This window comes from Phoca vitulina, unplaced genomic scaffold (genome assembly GCF_004348235.1).
Source record: "Phoca vitulina isolate PV1807 unplaced genomic scaffold, GSC_HSeal_1.0 scaffold37, whole genome shotgun sequence".
Taxonomy (NCBI): domain Eukaryota; kingdom Metazoa; phylum Chordata; class Mammalia; order Carnivora; family Phocidae; genus Phoca; species Phoca vitulina.
The window spans coordinates 20464226-20481791 of NW_022589740.1; the positions used below are offsets into that span (position 1 = coordinate 20464226).

Sequence of the window (17566 nt, forward strand, 5' to 3'; positions counted from 1 at the left end):
AGTTAGTGGTATGCTTCTGGCCTTTGGTCAGCTAAAAAGTACAGAAGTTGGATACGTTTCCGTGGTCCAATTCCAATCCTCTCGGTAGCTGTGCACGGAGACGGGCTCCGCAGGCGGTAGCTCACAGCCCAGGCACCGCCGAAGAGCCAGTGCTCACAAACGGAAAAGGCTCCAGAACCCCGGCCAACTGGCAGGCTGCATGGGTTGTCAAGAACCTCGTGCTTCCCCTGCAGATACTCGGGACTTCAAGACCGATTCTCAAGCTCAACGAAGAGACAGCAACATGGGGCTGCTCAGCACATAGACGTCAGCAGGCTGCCGAGCCTTTAAGCAAGTGTGAGAGCAGGTACGGCACCATTTATCTGAACACAATTTGAACGGTGCCCGCCTCCATCCCAAACACTTATGATGACATCCAAGAAGTTTCTATGGCACCTATGGCATCATGCATGATGATAAGAGCCAAAAACCTAAACTTCCAGTGTGTCTAATCCCAATGCCCCTGCTTTTCTCCCCTGTGCATTTTTTTTTTTTAAGATTTGTTATTTATTTATTTGAGAGAGAGACAGAGAGCGAGAGCGAGAGAGCACAAGCAGGGGAAGAGGGAGCGGGAGAGGGAGAAGCAGGCTCCCCACTAAGCAGGGAACCCAATGCGGGGCTCGATCCCAGGACCCGAGCCGAAGGCAGACGCTCAACTGACTGAACCACCCAGGCACCCTCCTCCCCTGTGCATTCTTTTTCCTGCTTCCCCAGATATTAGCACGTAAGCAGCAGCTGTGACTGAGACCATCCACAAAGATCTCAAGCCCATGGAGGATGTGGAGAACGGAACACGAGTATCTCCTCAAACTTCTACATAGCGTTTTACAGGTTTCCACAGCTACAAGGAAAATGGTCTGTATTTCTACCTCACTGAGGCTGGAGACTTCTTCCTTCTCTAACCAAGCAACAACTTCACCTGGTAATTCTCACCTCGCTTTTTTTTCCAGGATGATAAAGCCTCTCTTCCAATTAAGAATTGGATTTTCCACATTATATTAAAATACAATAAAATAAATAAAAATGCACCTCTCACCCTTTCATTCTGCCAAAACTCACTTCCACAAAATGAATTAAATCCTCTTTGTTGCTCCTCTACCCCCTTAAATGAAAGAACTCAACGTAACTTTGTTCTCACTGGTAGTGGTATTAACTACTTAAGGCTGTTGCCTTCCAAGGGCACATTTTGCTGTTTGGCCTAAATAAGGCATTTGAATTCCTCTGGATTCCTCGACAACAGGAGGCTGCCAATAGGTGATTAAAAAAAAAGGAAAGAAACAAAAGAAAGTTTCCTTTTGAGCCTAAAGATAAATGCTTCAGATCTTAGAAGGAAACAAATAAAAATCTTTGTAATTGAGGGGAAATAATGAGAAGGGAATAATGCAGATATAGGGAGGAAGGAAGCTGCTGGGCTTGGAAAAACAAGATGGGAGCCTGGCCTAGAATTCCAACAGCAGGGTACAGTTTTTTTTTTTTTTTTTTTTTTAAAGATTTTATTTATTTATTTGAGAGAGAGAGAATGAGACAGAGAGAGCACATGAGAGGGGGGAGGGTCAGAGGGAGAAGCAGACTCCCTGCCGAGCAGGGAGCCCGATGCGGGACTCGATCCCGGGACTCCAGGATCATGACCTGAGCCGAAGGCAGTCGCTTAACCAACTGAGCCACCCAGGCGCCCCAGGGTACAGTTTTAAAGGGACCAATAATATATTTGGATAATCAATTTCAAGAACAAGTATCCTTCCCTCGGGGTGCCCAAGCGCCAGGCACCAATGTAACCGCTCCTGGGTCAAAAACTCACTTATTCCTGGTAACGACCCTATATGGGGTAGGTGTTGTTGCCATCCCCTAACTTACTGGCCTGTTTTCTCTTCAGTGAGGAGGAACAATGAATATCCACACACAAGGAGGCTGGAAGGATTTACAGACAGCTCCTAGGGCACATGGGCATTCAATGGATGGGAGCTGACTGCTCACTCTCATGTCCCAAATCAGCTTACTCTACAATAATCAGCCCAAGGAGCTGACTTCTGAAATCCGAAGAGCTGAAAAAGACAACGGGGACACCGGGGAACGGAGCAGGCACCTGTCGCTGCAGGCTGCTCGGAGACGGGGGACCCTTACTCCGCCCCAGTGGCCCATCCTTTATCCTCTCCATTCCAGACCAAGATGCAGATCAATGTTAAGACCTCCTTCCCTAAACCGAATGCGACCTTTTTATTTTCACTCACTAATCCATAGAAGCCTTTCAAATGGCACAAATAAAGGCGGCTGCATTTTGTTCTCTAAATCAATTTTCTCCCCAGCCATCAACTAGATGTTCCCGCACAGAGAAAGAACAGCCCTTCCCTTCTAATTCAAAAATCCATACTGCCATTGCCCTTGCAAACTGCTAAACAAGCAGTATTGGCAAGTCACTTGTGTTCTGGAATATATTTACTGCAAATCCCAACGGCTCGCCTCCTAATGCAGTTTTCTATTGTGTCTGTGCCTGTCAATACACTGGCTGGTCACCTTACTTGTAAGAGGCTCTGACCGGCTGTTTGCTCAAAGCATCAAGAGGGTGCCTAGGAAAGACAAAGGCTGTTGCTCCTGGAGGGCCCAGCCTTGGAGAGCCTCCTCTGCACGCTGGGGCCCTCAAAGAGGTTTTGTTTTCTGGCACTTCACGAAGTCCTTGTACCACCCAGGGCCTCTGAGGCCAATGTAAACTCTCCAATAGGACAGTTTCCATCCATCCAAAGTTCCAAATCAGAGTCGTTTAGCACAATTTTTTCCGGGTTTCCTACCTAACAACATTAAAACTATTCCTCCCCTCAGAAATATGTTGATGGTATCTTAAAGGTACACATTATGAAGGACCAAAAAGTACGAAGGCTTGGGGGAGGGGGGAAGATGGTTTCTCTGTCAAGTGCAAATCTCTGCTTCTGGGTGACAGCTGAAAAAGCAAGCACCCTAACACCATATAATACAACCATGCCAAAACACAAAGGGCAAAGTCTAGGAGAACAGTGCTGTAAGATGCTGTAAACACCTGTTGAGATGGAATTCTTAAAATGTACTTGGAGAAAAGCCCTCCTTCACGTGTCAGTCTAAAATGGGGTTGGGAGGGCGCCTGGGTGGCTCAGTTGGTTAAGCGACTGCCTTCGGCTCAGGTCATGATCCTGGAGTCCCTGGATCGAGTCCCGCATCGGGCTCCCTGCTCGGCAGGGAGTCTGCTTCTCCCTCTGACCCTCCCCCCTCTCATGTGCTTGCTCTCTCTCATTCTCTCTCTCTCAAATAAATAAATAAAAAATCTTTTAAAAAAAAAAATAAATAAATAAAATAAATAAATAAATAAAATGGGGTTGGGAGTTAAGAAAAGGCCTGGCCCAAATTTTCCAGAATTATTTTCTCACTTCTTTATTGGGGGAAGGGGAGCAAAAGCTCTATGTTAAGATATGTGACAGGCAGATCCTGGGATCATACAGGTGAGAAGAGCATGGGTGTTCACTGTTTATTTCCTTCTCCTTTTCCGTATATTTGAAATTCTTCCCAATAACATGTTTGGTGGGGCGAAGGAACTACGTAAAGACCAAAAGTAAATAATCAAAAGAGTATGATCATGATTCTTAAGAAATCTGGCAACTCAGTCAAGTTAAATGTCTTTATACTTAACGCATTACGAGCTACTTATCCCCAACTCCGTTTCAGGGCTGTGGTGGTCCTGAGGACACCAGCAGCGGCCCCAGGACCAGTGATGCATGCACACACTGCACAGACACCCAGGCCTCAGCAACACACTACTTCTGTTTTTGCTCTTCGGTACAAACCCAAATATATCACTATAATTAAACTCCCCATGAAGAAGCCTCCGTGGATATTCTGACTATAAGTCACTTGTCCAAAAGAAAAACTGAGCAAAAGTGGTTATATGAGAACTGAGGTCCTTTAAACATCTAATGAAATTAAACAGACTTCATTCTTTTTTTTTTTTTTTAAGATTTTATTTATTTGACAGAGAAAAACACAGTGAGAGAGGGAACACAAGCAGGGGGAGTGGGAGAGGGAGAAGCAGGCTTCCCGCCAAGCAGGGAGCCCGATGCGGGGCTCGATCCCAGGACCAAGATCATGACCAGAGCTGAGGGCAGACGCTTAACGACTGAGCCACCCAGGCGCCCCAAACAGATTTCATTCTTAATTTCACCATCAGAATCCAGCCTGGTACTCTCGGCTCAAGGTTTTAATCTGGATTCCACAGATTTACTGAAGGATCTTAAGATGTCCCCAAATGGCCAAAATTGTTGGGCAAAGCTATCTTGGTATATAAAAATGTGTGGGATTTTTTTCCCAGCAACTTCCACCTGATTTTCATACGGGTTCAGGATCCAAAATGATTACAACTACCACTCTCTTAAGAAGCACATTAAACACTATCTAACAAGTGCCTACTCCATCTGACCCACTGGGAAGGGTATGGAGTAAGTCTCAAGTGCACGCTTCGAGGAGACTGCGGCCTAGCTGGAGTAACAAAAGACACACGTGAAAAAACATTATTACAGAAATTGCTGCAAAAATCAGTGATGTGACAGGCTCCTGTTGGAGAGGTCATGGAAGGCCTTAAAGTAAACAAGGAGTGTTGCTATTTGAACTGGACCTTGAAGGATACTGAGGAAGGCCATGTGAAGCTGGACAAAAAGACCTGGGCTTTTTACAAAGAAAACAGAAAAATGCACAACATATTTTAGGCAGGAAGAAGAGACCCACTGGCTGGATTAAAGGATTTGGTTGAAGAAAGACAAAGGTGACCAAGTAAGACTAGCAGGGACAATAATCAGGGGCAGACACACAAGGCTGTAAGTGATGCACACAGGGGCCACCACTGGAGGGGGAAGTCAAAATTAGAAAGAACAGACAGACCAACATGCCCAAAGACCCACCACTTTAAAAGATGCTCTCATTCTGGGGCTGGAGTTCTGAGCGTTTGGACGTAGGCTGCTGGTCTCCAGAGTGCACTTACCCAGCGGCCGCACAGGACATGCCAATAAGGTGCGCGGAGGAGGTGAGAAGTTTTATTTTAACCCCACTGCTTACAATTTCCATTATTACAAATGGATACAATATGTTAGTACATAATGCTTTTGTAACTTATAAATTTGTAAGCAAACAAGTCTGGTGATATATTTTCAAGCTTTTCGCTGCCAGGTTTCACAAAATACCACGGACTGACTAATAATTTAGTTAGGCCAGTAACAGCGCCCAAAGCGGCAAACCTAGTACGTCCTGCATGTACTTCGACAGTTCCACAAAAGGCGTGATTTGGACGTGCAAGTTCAAATACACTTACATTCTCAAAACCCGATTCCACTCATCTCAAGTGAGTAATGAAAATCTAGTGAGTGTCCACCAGTACACTGCAAACAGCTGTGCACACACCCCTACCTCTTCGGTGTATGCAGGGATATAGACACACCACGCTTAACAGCACCTTTCTCTATCCGGCAGATGAAAAAATAAATTCAATGGATTGAATCCTCAGAGTTTGTCTTTTCCTCCCAGTCTTCTCCTTATACCCAAAATGACCTTCACCCTACCCTCTTCCGGCTAACGTTTTGTGGTCAAAGAATGACTAAGTAGCAAATAAAACTTGCAGAAAAACTAAAGTATTTGTTTGTTATGCCTACTGTGAGAACGTGTGCAGGAAGGACCTAACCACTGGGCTCACAGTTGCTTTCCTGTTGCTTCAAAGCAGGCAAACAGAGCTAAACTCAGTAATTATTAAAAACTGAAATGTGAAATAATGAAATACAGGTTTGTGCAAAATCACAGGTTACTTGATAAAACTTGTGTCAACATTTCTCGAAGTTTCATAAAATGCATGGCAAATGGGTGGTCTCTAAACTGAACGATTCTGTAAACATTATAGTTTTGCAAACAATTTTAGAAACCATTTTCTGCTAAGCCAAGTGAGTAACAACACACAAGTTAAATATCTTAATCTGTTAAAATTTCACTGTGAATTTTTTTTTCATTTTTCAGATCAAACCATGCCTCAAAAAAAAATGAGAAAATCTCTCCCACACCTGAGTGCCCACACCTACACCCACACACACTCTAAATTAAAACACCAAACCACAGTCATAGAACAATCCTATGGCACATTTCATATTACAAAACTCACCAATCTCATTGGTGAGGACTGTTCTCAATCTGTAAATGCCTACTTTTGTCAAATAAGCCTTCCTATAAAAACAACTGCCTAAAATTTAATTGAAAACCATTATACCAAATATTCTACATCAAAGGTACTAGTTCTGAAAATCTCAATTTTTCAAAACCTGAAGTAACAGTAAGCAACAGGGATGGGGGGCCGTAGGGACAATCGAGCCAATCAAAGCCTATGAGAAGCCCAGTCAGTTTCTTAGTTTCCTCCAACGTAATCCACTCCTGAAGACCACAAATATTTAAATAATAGAAGAGCAAACACTCAGATCTATGGAAACCTAAAATGGTTCCATGAGCCAGTAACTGAATATATCGTTAGTTTAACTACCACACAAGATGATTTATTTAAAGATTTTCTAAAGGAACAGATTCTTTCTATGTTTCTTAATAAACACTATTTGGAGGATCAGCTTAAGCCCTCTGGCCAAAGACTCTACTCAACGGACACAAGCAGGCACTGGGTTTTGAACACTAGTGAGGGGAGCGGTCTAGAGAGACAACTCTCCTCTCCTAAGAGGACCCATACTGAGAACCTGCCTAGTCTAACCCTTCATTTTACAAGGAGGGAAACTGACGCCCTGGCAACTAACTAGTCAATGACTCACCCAGTCACTAATCAAAGTCCCCTAAATAAGGGACCTCAATGAGCTGTATTTTTACACCAACGCCCATCCTAAAGATCACATATTTTGTGCCTTCTAGAGTTTCTTGGCATTAATTTTGAATTTTAAAAATATTTTTTATCTGAAGGACTGTTTTTTGACCCCTGCCTTAAATTCTGTGTCCGAGGCGATGCAACCCTCACCTCACCCGAGTCTCGGCTCTGGATAGTAACCATGAACTAGCCAACTGTTGAAGGGGTCGGGTAGGGTGAGAGAAAGTAGGGAGGAATTGCCCTGCTTGCTGATAAAAAAAACAAAGGCTAATCTTGCGCCTCAAAATCTGGGTTCTTAATACACAGGGAGCTTTATCTCTTTTCACTGAAGCTTGTGAAGGGCAGGCCTGGCTAATGATGTGAAGTTGGGGACCACTCCAATCTTGATGACAGCTAGTCCCTTTGTATTACAAGGTAATTAACACCTGGTGGAGCTTAACTCTTAAGTGCAAGTACTCCACTATAGTCTTTTCCCATTCTGAGACTTGGACTTGGGGGGAAAAAAAAAAATCTCCAAGTGAGAAACTGCAGATGGAAAACACACGTGGTTAAAAAGCAAGAAGAAAGGTAAGACTTGCAGACAAATAGTAAGAGTCACATCTAAGGGATTAACCTGCAGGTGAACCCCTAACAGTTCCACCTAAGCACTTTAAAAACACTACCAGAGGACAATTTATTTTTTAAGGGAAACTTTAAAGCACACATCAAAACTGTGAAAGCGGCTTCACTCTGAAATTTACGTGGTCTGAGACAGGGTGCTGGCTGAAACATCACATGGCACTTGGTTATGTTAAGCTCTCATCTGTTTCTCTTTCTCGTCTCCTTCCCCTGTTTCTCTTTCTCGTCTCCTTCCCCACCCCACAACCAGCACTGCAGAGTAGGTCTTTCCTTCCAGAGCTAGTCCTTTCATTTATTTTTAAATTCTTGGCCGCCCTGGAGAGCACTGAGTGCTCACTCTGCCCGCTCTTCAGAAGAAGAGAGGCACAGAGAGACAAAGTGACTGATCACACTCACTGTGCCCTGGGCCTCAACCAGGAGTCCTGACAACAGTTTCCAATTTCTTTTGTTCTTAGACATATTTTAACCTGCAGTAGCAGTGCTCAGTTGGCTACGACTTTCTACCTACCCATGGCTGTGACCTCCACAGGCCAGTCAGTACTGCTGATTTTCATGAATTCTTAGAACATGCATCTAGCCCAGACATGATTGTGTATCATGAAGTTGTCAGCACAAAGAGAGAGAGCAGGAGAGACCTGCAGCCAGGCCGACTGGATCACCAGACAGGCCCAAAGGTGATTCCACCACTGGCCTCATCCTCCAATGGCAGGGGGCTGGGTAAAGTAAAGCAGCACTGAATTCTAGGGACCAGGTGACCCAAACTCCAGCTTCAGCAGAAACTTGGCCTTGACAAATCCGGACTCTGAACACATGCCCGTAGCCGCAGGCAGAGCAAAACACCTACCCAATCTACCTCACAGGATGAGGCAAATCACTTCTGAAAACTGTTAAGTGCTGTACAAATTCACGCCACTAAAGACAACTTATGGCATGGCTTCATCAGCATCCTGAAGAGATACACAAGTGGAATAAATAAGGCTTATGTATGTATTTACAGTGCATCTTGTTCCAAAAATATCGAATGAGGTCACACCACACCACATGACAGAAAACAAAACTTGAAAGATCACACTGCCAAACACACCAGGCACAGCCCTCAAAACAATCAGACTCACGTTCATCTGCTGTTCTGTAACGCACCCTAACCCTCTGGTGGCATCATGACGGGTCATGAGATGTCTCTACCTCTCCCGGATAGATATACCTAGAATTTACAATCTACCTGGAGAGAGATGGACAGGCAGAGATCTACAAAAGACTCAAACAAAAACAAAAACAAACAAAAAAGAACTCTTATTTTAAGATTTTATTTATTTATTTTGAGAGAGAGAGAGAGAGAGAGAATATGAGTGTGCGGGGGAGGGGCACAGGGAGAGGGAGAGAGAATCTCAAATAGACTCCCCACTGAGCAAGGAGCCCAATCCCAGGATTCTGATACCACGGCATGAGCCAAAATCAAGAGTCGGGTGCTTAACCCTGAGCCACCCAGGCGCCCCTCAAAAACAAAACAAAACAAAACAAACAAACCCCCCCCCAAAAAAACCTGTCTTAATGTTACAGTAAAAAAAATTAAGTACCCATTACCATCCCTAGAGCACTGACTTTTCAGTAACCAGCACATATGGGAGCAGAGAAAGTGAGGGGAAGGCTTATCAGGAAGTGTTGACACAACATAAACATGGACTGTGGGCACCAAACCAAGTAAGGAAACCACAATTATACCATTCTCGATTTGGACGCGCTTCCACTTTAAAACTTCCAGACGGAAAAGTCGGTGGTGAGATTTGACACTGAAATCTCTAAAACTCACTCCTTCGACAAACCCGATGAAAGGTGGGGAGAGGGAGCGGTCACACTGCAGACAAATCTTAACAACATTAAAGCTCTCTCCGTGGAAAGTTTCCCCATTGCTGCATTTTTTTTTTCAGTAACAAAGATGTTGTCAGAAATGACAATTTTTTGTGTCCCCTGATGATGCCTTGCTAGCATTTGGTTATAAGCCATAAAGCAGGACTAATTTCAGCCTGTCAGGAGTCTCGCTAATGCCCAGTTTTCCCCCAGAGAGAATTCCTGTCAAATCTAATGAGAGCTCCAAAGGCCCTCTCTACAATATAATGAGCACTTAGGCCATGCTGGTGATCAGGCGGCAAAAAGCATCAATTTGAGCCTGGCTACACCCTGGGGGCCAGACGTCACCAGTTTTAATAAGAATTATGATTACTAGCTGCACCAAATGCCTCCTCAGAACTTATTATTAATGTGTGACATTCAGAAGGATGTTTTTCAAATGTAAGGCCACTTTAAACTGAATTACAGCACTGCTTTGCACACCACTCTAGTTAAGGGTCTGTCAGCATTTACAGTATAAACTAAATTTCAGGGGTCTTAACACCCTACTATGAAGAACATGGCATCTCTCAGCTTTTCACATTTTTCAAATTACTGAGCCAATTATACACAGCATATTATTAATGCATACTGGCTCATGGATGGACAATATTACCCACAAATGCCCAATAGTGTATAAAAACTCATTAGAAACCTATTTTCACACCATGGGGCTCCTGACCCTCCTCGCCCCTTCTTCCTTTTTCCTACTCGATAAAGAAGAGGTCATGTAACCATGTAACCTACAGGAACCCAGAAGAATTACACACCTCCTTTACCCCCCCCAATAAATCCTATACCAGCATACAGCATCACACAGAGGTGGTGTTTCCTTGTAAAAGAGTTGGTGAAGTTATTAAATCCTCTGAGTTTATGAGTTTAAGAAAAAGCTCACTCTTCTCTTACCCTTCTAGAATTTTTGTTAGCAAAAAAATGTGCCTTTGGGGTAACTTAAAAGAAAAAACAAAGTGGCAGGTTACAACTCCTTCACCCAGTTTATTTGCATAATTCATTTAAATGACCATAGATGATCTGGCCCAATTACTATCAACAAGTTACAACTGCCTCAATCAGGCACAAGCCATTGAAACACAAAAAACAAAGGCACAAGCCCAACGTAATCTAGGCTACCAATTTTGCAAATCAGGATAAAATCAGCATTTTTAAAGGCCCAATTATATTATTAATGAAAGGCCTTGAACCTAACTATCCCTTTCCAAACACATATCTGAGAACAGATCTAGTGTACACGACTTAACATTATGAAATCTATGATGAATTAAAAATCAAAGAGTGTGGAGTTACAAAAGCAGAATTCAACTCTGAAACACACTTGCTTAATGAAAGTCTTTGAATATAAGGAAGATCTGAAGGCTGAACTAATCAATTTCTCCACTGTGCCCCAGCCGGTCAGCCATGCTCTTTAATTTAATGAAACAAGGGTTTGAGATGAAATAGCACATATACATCAAGTAAGAATTGTATTGTTGCACTTTGAAATGTGTCCAACTGTGCAACTTCATCTGATGATAATTTTTTAAGAGGCAATCGATTTCTAAAAGACTTATTGTACCAGCGTCTTGATGAAAAAGTGAATGTCAGCATATCTCCAGAATACTTACACCCTGCCATTAATGCTTTCTTTGGCAGACAATGACTACTCAATCGAGGGTCCTTTGGGCTGAGCAATCATTTAGCTTTTCTTCTCTTATGAGGTCCTTAGTGCCTTGTTCCAGCTCAATACTCTTTTTATACACCATTATAGTAGCCATAAGTGTGAATTTTATGGGAACTTGCAAACTCATAGTCATAGCTAGAGCTTTCCAGTCACTAATCTTTTCATGCTTTTAAAACCACTAGGACTGAAGCGACTCCCAACATATGCTGTGGCCATAAAAGAATGCTTTTTCACCTCCAAATCTGCATCAACTGAGAAATTTTCCAAAAAGATGTTTGCTAATAAGCCACTAATCTTGAGTGTCACTTTATGCAACCCTGAAGCATGAAGAGAACCTCAGTTAGTCATATACGATGTTTAACCTGCTTAAGGAACTCCTGAATATAAGACCACACTGCTGTCCAAACCAGCAAAAAAACAAGCTATTGTGAATTTCAGAACTCTACAGGATACCCAGGTCTTTCAAGAGGAGAATAAATCTACCCAGGTGGAAAAGTCAACTCAGAGACTCAATTTCTATCAGCCTAGAAACAGGTTGGTTCACATTTCCAAAGCACCTCTCACCTAGTCATTTAAAGATTTGTAACTGTCAAGAAGCGACCCTTCTGCAAAATACTACCACCAACTCACAGGAAGGGAAACCAAGGCAAGAAAACAGCATACAAATCCCCCCACCACTGAGGACAAAGCCAGTTTTATGGAATCATGACTGATTTCTCATTTCAACTAGAGATTTAACTAAAGCTTACCTGTTTATGCATTTCTATGTTTAATCCATATGACATTTCATAATACTGCAAAAAGAAAAAAAAACCAAGCATTTCGTTAACTCACGTTTTGCAATGCTAGGAACGGAACACATATTTGCTAATCTTACATGAAAAGGAGAAAAGTCTAATCTCTGATACCTACCATCACATAGTGCCTCTGCATTTCTGTCTTTTCACTTGCCAGTTTCTCACATTCCAATTTAAGGCTACAAAAACAAAATAGGCAACTTAATGTAAACATTATGTCACTTGTTTTAACATCTGCCTCACATATTTGCACTTCAAGTAAAAACACAGACCAATTTGGAAAAGCCATAAACTATCTAGGTAAACATGCAAAAGCTTTGTCCTTGCATTTTATAGAGAAAAGGGGTCAGGTGAACGGGACAGGGTCTCCATTCAGCTACTATTCTTTTTCTTCTTGGTGCATACCTGGTCAGATGCCAAGAATGAAAAATCTGTCAAAACCTCTGATCTACCCAGAAGACTGATTTCTCCTCCTGCTCATCTGTTCACTCCTACTTCCCTGCACCAGTTTGCTCCTTTGGACTCCATTAAAATCTGGCCTTTGCACAATTTTCAGCGTCAGACATAGGCTTGTCCCATCTCTGCCAACTCAAACAGTCTCTAGGTTTGAAAACTGTACTTGTAAAGTTACTTCTACAATTGTTGGTCCCTTTTAAAATCTTCGGTTTTTAAATCCCTGCCAAAATATGTGAAGTAGCTACTGCAATAAAGTGGGTTGAAGTCCTCCCTGCTTGGTAAACAGTGTGGGCAGGTATGCCTCAAGTTCCAGAGATGATTATCTTCAAGCAGACAAAAGGTCAATAATCAGAAAAACCTCTGACAAAATAAGAAAATTCACACCCAAGCATCTGTGTGCTTGTTCTCAAGCCTGACAAAAATAAAAACTGTCATTACACAGTTATTTCTTAGCTCTAATCAGTGAAGACTTCATAGGAACAAGAGAAAAAACTAATATCTCCAGAAAATTTACAATCACTTTTCATTTACAAACCTTTTGAAGTAGGTCTCATCAGATGAAGAGACTAAGCTGGGATGTATATAAATGAGACCCCAGTCCCCTGTCCTGCCCAAACCAACCCAGAGTGACGCCAAAGAAGGGGAGCTTTCCCTACACCTATCCACCTCCCTCTTCACCACCAATGATGGGCACAGCTAACAGCATCTATAGCCTTCCATAACGAACTTTGCCTCAGACAACACAATCCTCTAGTATGGCAAAGAGCGATTTCAACACCGGCTCTGCCTCCCTAAACCTGCACTCCAGGGCTGGGGCATCGATTGAACCAAGGTTTCAGCTCAGCCTGTTGCAAAATAAATAAACGAAGTGCAAATATTGACGGTTCTCATGCAACTTCTAAATACTCAAAAAAAAAAAGACTCCTTGGAACCGCAGCAAACGGGCAAAAGGGAAACAATGGTAGGAGGAGGAGACTAGAGAAGAGGCGGCCCGGGAAGAACCTGGAAAGGGGGTAACATGAATGACAGGTCTTAACTGCGACTCCACACGCCACCGCCTGGACGCAAGTACTAAGTACAGCCGCCACAGCCCCCAGGCTGCGCGAGGAGGGGACGGGGCTGCCCCTGGGCTACCACTCGCCCTGCGCGGCCGGACACGCACCTGTGATACTGGGCCTGCAGGAACTGGAATTCCTCTTTAATCCGGTCCAGGGACTCCGGGATAGTGAACTTGAAGGGCTGGCCTGCAGCCTGGTGCGGCGTCTGGGGGCGACCGGCGAGGGGAACCGAGGGACAGGGATGCGGGTACATAGATAAAACAGTTAAGTAAGAGGACGGAGAAGTGGGTGGGACGTAAGCAAAAAATAAAGTTAGAAGTGGCGGAAAACGGAACCCTGAACTCGAGTTTGCGTTGCACTTTATGCGGGGGAGACAGCGGACCCTCGCCGGATCCGGAGCCTCCAAAGATTGCAGGCCTCTTCCGTGCTCCAGGGCGGGTCGCAGTACATGCGCCCGGGTCACCGGCTGGAGGGACAGGGGCTCCCCAGCGGCCGGGGAAGACCAGGCCAAATTGTCGTCGTAGCCACCACCCCCTCCCCACGGGGGCGATAATGACCCCGGGAATCAGAGGAGAAAAACAACTCCTTAACGTTCCCGGTTCCCAGAGTCGCCGGGGCCACCTCCAGGCGCGCCGGAACGGGGGCCGCATTGACATGTAAATGGGCGAGACAAGAAACAAAGGGGGGGCGCCCTACCCGTCTCGGCGGGGGGGGAGGTTAGGGGGAAGCTGTCGCTACGGGAAAGAAACCTCAGCCTCTCCGGGCGCCCCCGCCCGCCCTGTCTAGACGTCAACTCGGAGGGGGCCCAGAGTAAAGGAGAAAAATTGAGAGTTTCAGCTCACTCCCCACCACAGGAGGGGACGGTCCCGGACCTCCCCAGCCTTGCACCCCTAGAGGCTGGGGGGGGTCCTCCAAAATGTAGCAGACACCCGTCTCCCTACAGCACCGGAAGAGCGCCTATCCCCACCCCACCCCACCCCCAACCCCACTGCTCGGCCCCTCCACCCAGCACCCTGCCGCGCCTCACCGGGTGTCGGCTCTGCGGGAACATCGCTCTGGCGGCGGCCGTAGCTCTGTTTCTCGGCAACTCAATTCTCCGCTCAATTTCCAACTTTAATCCCGCCGAGGAAAATTAAGCCGAGAAGCCAGGCAGAAACCCGGAGCGCGGGGAGCGCGCTGGCCACGCACGCAAGCGCGCTCGGCGGGGCGCACCGGCCACTCGGCTGCTCCTACTCCCGCCGGTGCGGGTTCCCTCGCTCAGGGCCACATGGCGGGGCACCCGGGGCCCGGCTGCACCAAGAACCTGCGCGGTGACGCCGGCGCCCAAGAAGAGCGCGCGGGGGCTGTGATCCAACCCGCGGGCCTCTGCTGCCCAGGCGGAGAGGTGGGGGCGCGGTGACTCCGGCCGCGCTCCCTTCGGCGATCCCCGTCCCGAGCAAACAAATCCAGGCGGGCTGCTTTCCTTCGTTCTTCTCCCGGTCCGCCTCCTCTCCGGGTTTTCCCCGCGGCGCCGGCCGCGGGCGAGGTGCAGGTGGCCCGGCGCCCCCGGCTAACCCACACAAACAAACCTGGCGACGTTCGGGACCGACCGCTGCGGGTCAGGGCAGCGCCTTCAGCCGGGCGTTCGTGGGTTCCCGGGAGGCGGTGAGGAGCGAGGTCCGGGCGGCGGAGGTTCCGCGCCTGGCGCTCCGCTGCCTCAGCCCGGGCGGAGTAGCGCGGGATGACGACGAGGCGGGGAAAGTGCGGAGGGCGCGCCGGGAGGCGGCTCGGCACGCCCCGTGCGACCGACACTCGGTGTTCTCCGCGGTTGCACAAACCCTCCTGGCCCGGCGGGGCTACACCGCGGAGGGCAGTCCCGCAGCCGCCCGCCGCTCCTCGATCCCGGGGTGCATCCGGGCGCCGCGCCCCGCGCGCACTCGCCCCGCACGGCCGCACCGGACTCTTCCTCCAAGCCCCTTCCTGGGCCCTCTTTCTTTCCTTCCCTTCGTCTGCCTCTCTGCAAAGGGCGCTCCAGCCCGCTGCAAAGTTCTCTCACGACCCGGGGGGCGACATCCACGAGATGGTGGGGGGAAAAAAAGCAGGAGTGCGCTCCGCCGCTCGGCCTCCCTACCCAGCGGGCAAACTCCGCGGACCGGTCCGGAGTAGTCGCGGCGGGGTTTAGGTCGCCGCGGGCCGGCGGAGGTCCGGGCTGGCGGCACGGGTCCCGCCCGGCCGTGAGAGGGTGGGGGTGGCGCAGTCGGCTGCTTCGGGGACGCGGGGCACAGGGTACTCGCCGCTGCTGCTGCTCCTGCAGCCGCCGCTCCCGCCGCCGCCGCCCGCGCCTCTCGCGCCGGTTACATTAACACGCGGTTTCACACTCCGGAGCTAACCAGCGCCGGCCCCGCCCAGCCCTGCGCGGGCGGGGGGCGGGAGCGCAGAGCCGGCGGGGGACGTGGGTCCGGGCGGTAGCTGAGGGGAAGCGGGGAAGCGTGCGCCAGCCAATCGCGTGCGCCATGCCCAACGTGGGGTGCTGACGCAACGCCTCCCCGAAGCCAATGGCAGCGCAACACTGGACGGGCCGTCCTCCCCCTCCTCTCCCACCCCACTCGCTTCCATCTCCGCCGTCTCCCCGGTCTCCCCTCCCACACCCCCCACCCCTCCTCCGCCAGCCGCGTCCTCCCGGGCTCGGTGAGGAACTGTTCCTGGAGGAGCCGCGGGACGCCGAAACCAGCCAATAGGAAGAGGCGAGACGCGGAGATTGGCACTGTGGATGGGAAGGTCGGTGGGAAGGAGAGCGGCGGGGCCGGGCTGTCAATCAAAGTAACGTGGGGCCGGCGAGGGTGCGCGCGGGAGCGCGCGAGCGGGAGGGACCGGCGAGTGTGCAGCCGCGGAAGCTGGGGCTCGAGTTTGCAAAAATCCTGCCACTTGTTCACTTTTCCCTTTAATGGAAATCCTCGGATCTCAGTGAAAGTAACTCAGAGGAGACTAACCGCGTAGTTTCTTATGGGGGGGGGGTTGGTAGTTCGAGCCAAATGCGTCTTTCGGTGCTTGTCCCTTGTTTGATGCTCCTCTTTTGAAAGTGAGGTCACATTCAAAAATTTCTCTGAGGATTGTTTTTCCTTGAGCTGCCTTTTCGTGAGAAGGATCGGACTGTGCACTTGGTGGAAAATGCGGCAGCGCATTGGTTGGCGTACGTACACCGGCAGTCTAAGACTAGGCTTTTAATGCTCACGCCCCCCCCTTTGCACCCAAGGTGGTAGGGATTGGCTTTTATTGGAGCATTTCAAACGACTTTGCAAAAAAGGTGGGCCTGCCTTCGTTTGGCGGGAAGGATACCCTAAGGTGCTCCCAGGGTAAGGCACGCACGTCCCAGTCGCAGATGCGAGGCTTTTGCCCGCGGCTCGAAATCTCTGGTCCGTCCTTGTCTTCGACTTCGCTGTCGAAGGGGTCGGGAGTAGGGAGTCGCTGAGAGTTTTAGGGGCCTCTCAGCAACATGACCGAGTCTGTTTCCAATTACTAAAAACAAAGGGAGACAATGGGATAAACCAGCTTGGAGACCTGGAACCTGTCTTGCCCGCCATTACCCCATACGTCGGGTGGTACCCCAGGGCTGAGCTGCGTGAGGAGCTAAATGGGAAGCGTTGGGTACATGACGTGGCTAAAATTCTTGTGAGTGGAACTTGACTTAAAAGGTATTTTGAAATTTTAAATAAATGGGGCATACTGTGTAAATCTCCAGTTTTTGTCTATTTCTCCAAATACACCACATAGCAGAAAACCTTCAGTGTTGCCGCATTTATACTTTTGTTTAAAGAACAGTTAGGTTGAGCTATTTCCATACGATTGGTGAGTGAATAATGCTGTTGTAGCCCAATGGTGTTGAGTTCTTCCGTAAGAAAGACACATCTTTGACAAACACTCATCCTACGTTGGAAGATACTTAACAAGTTTTGGGTATTAATAACCCTCACGTTCTCATTATTTTACTTTCAAGGGACTTATGGAAAGGCATTTATTTAAAGAGAAATACATTTTATTTGAAGATTTGCTTTCTCAGAGACCTTTTTCTTGAAATATTAAAAGAATCATTTTAGATAATACATTTCACTGTTGGGGTTGTTTTTAAATATGCATGATATTGATTTGTCTATAATTGCATCAATCCCAAATATCAATTATAAATGAAAAATTAAAGGAGCCA

General features: G+C 47.3%; 1 protein-coding gene across 2 annotated transcripts in view; it reads right to left on the reverse strand.

The window, feature by feature from the left end:
• Positions 1–14497, reverse strand: part of TLE1 (TLE family member 1, transcriptional corepressor) — an 87155-nt gene extending 72658 nt beyond the window's left edge. For both annotated transcript variants that reach the window (XM_032427432.1, XM_032427431.1), the window contains exons 1-4: positions 14414–14497; positions 13491–13591; positions 11988–12051; positions 11825–11869 (exon numbers count right to left, since the gene is read on the reverse strand). In XM_032427432.1, the coding sequence (XP_032283323.1) occupies positions 11825–11869; positions 11988–12051; positions 13491–13591; positions 14414–14437 (234 nt within the window). In that variant the 5' untranslated portion in view covers positions 14438–14497. The remainder of the gene's footprint in view (positions 1–11824; positions 11870–11987; positions 12052–13490; positions 13592–14413) is intronic.
• Positions 14498–17566: the final 3069 nt, after the last annotated feature.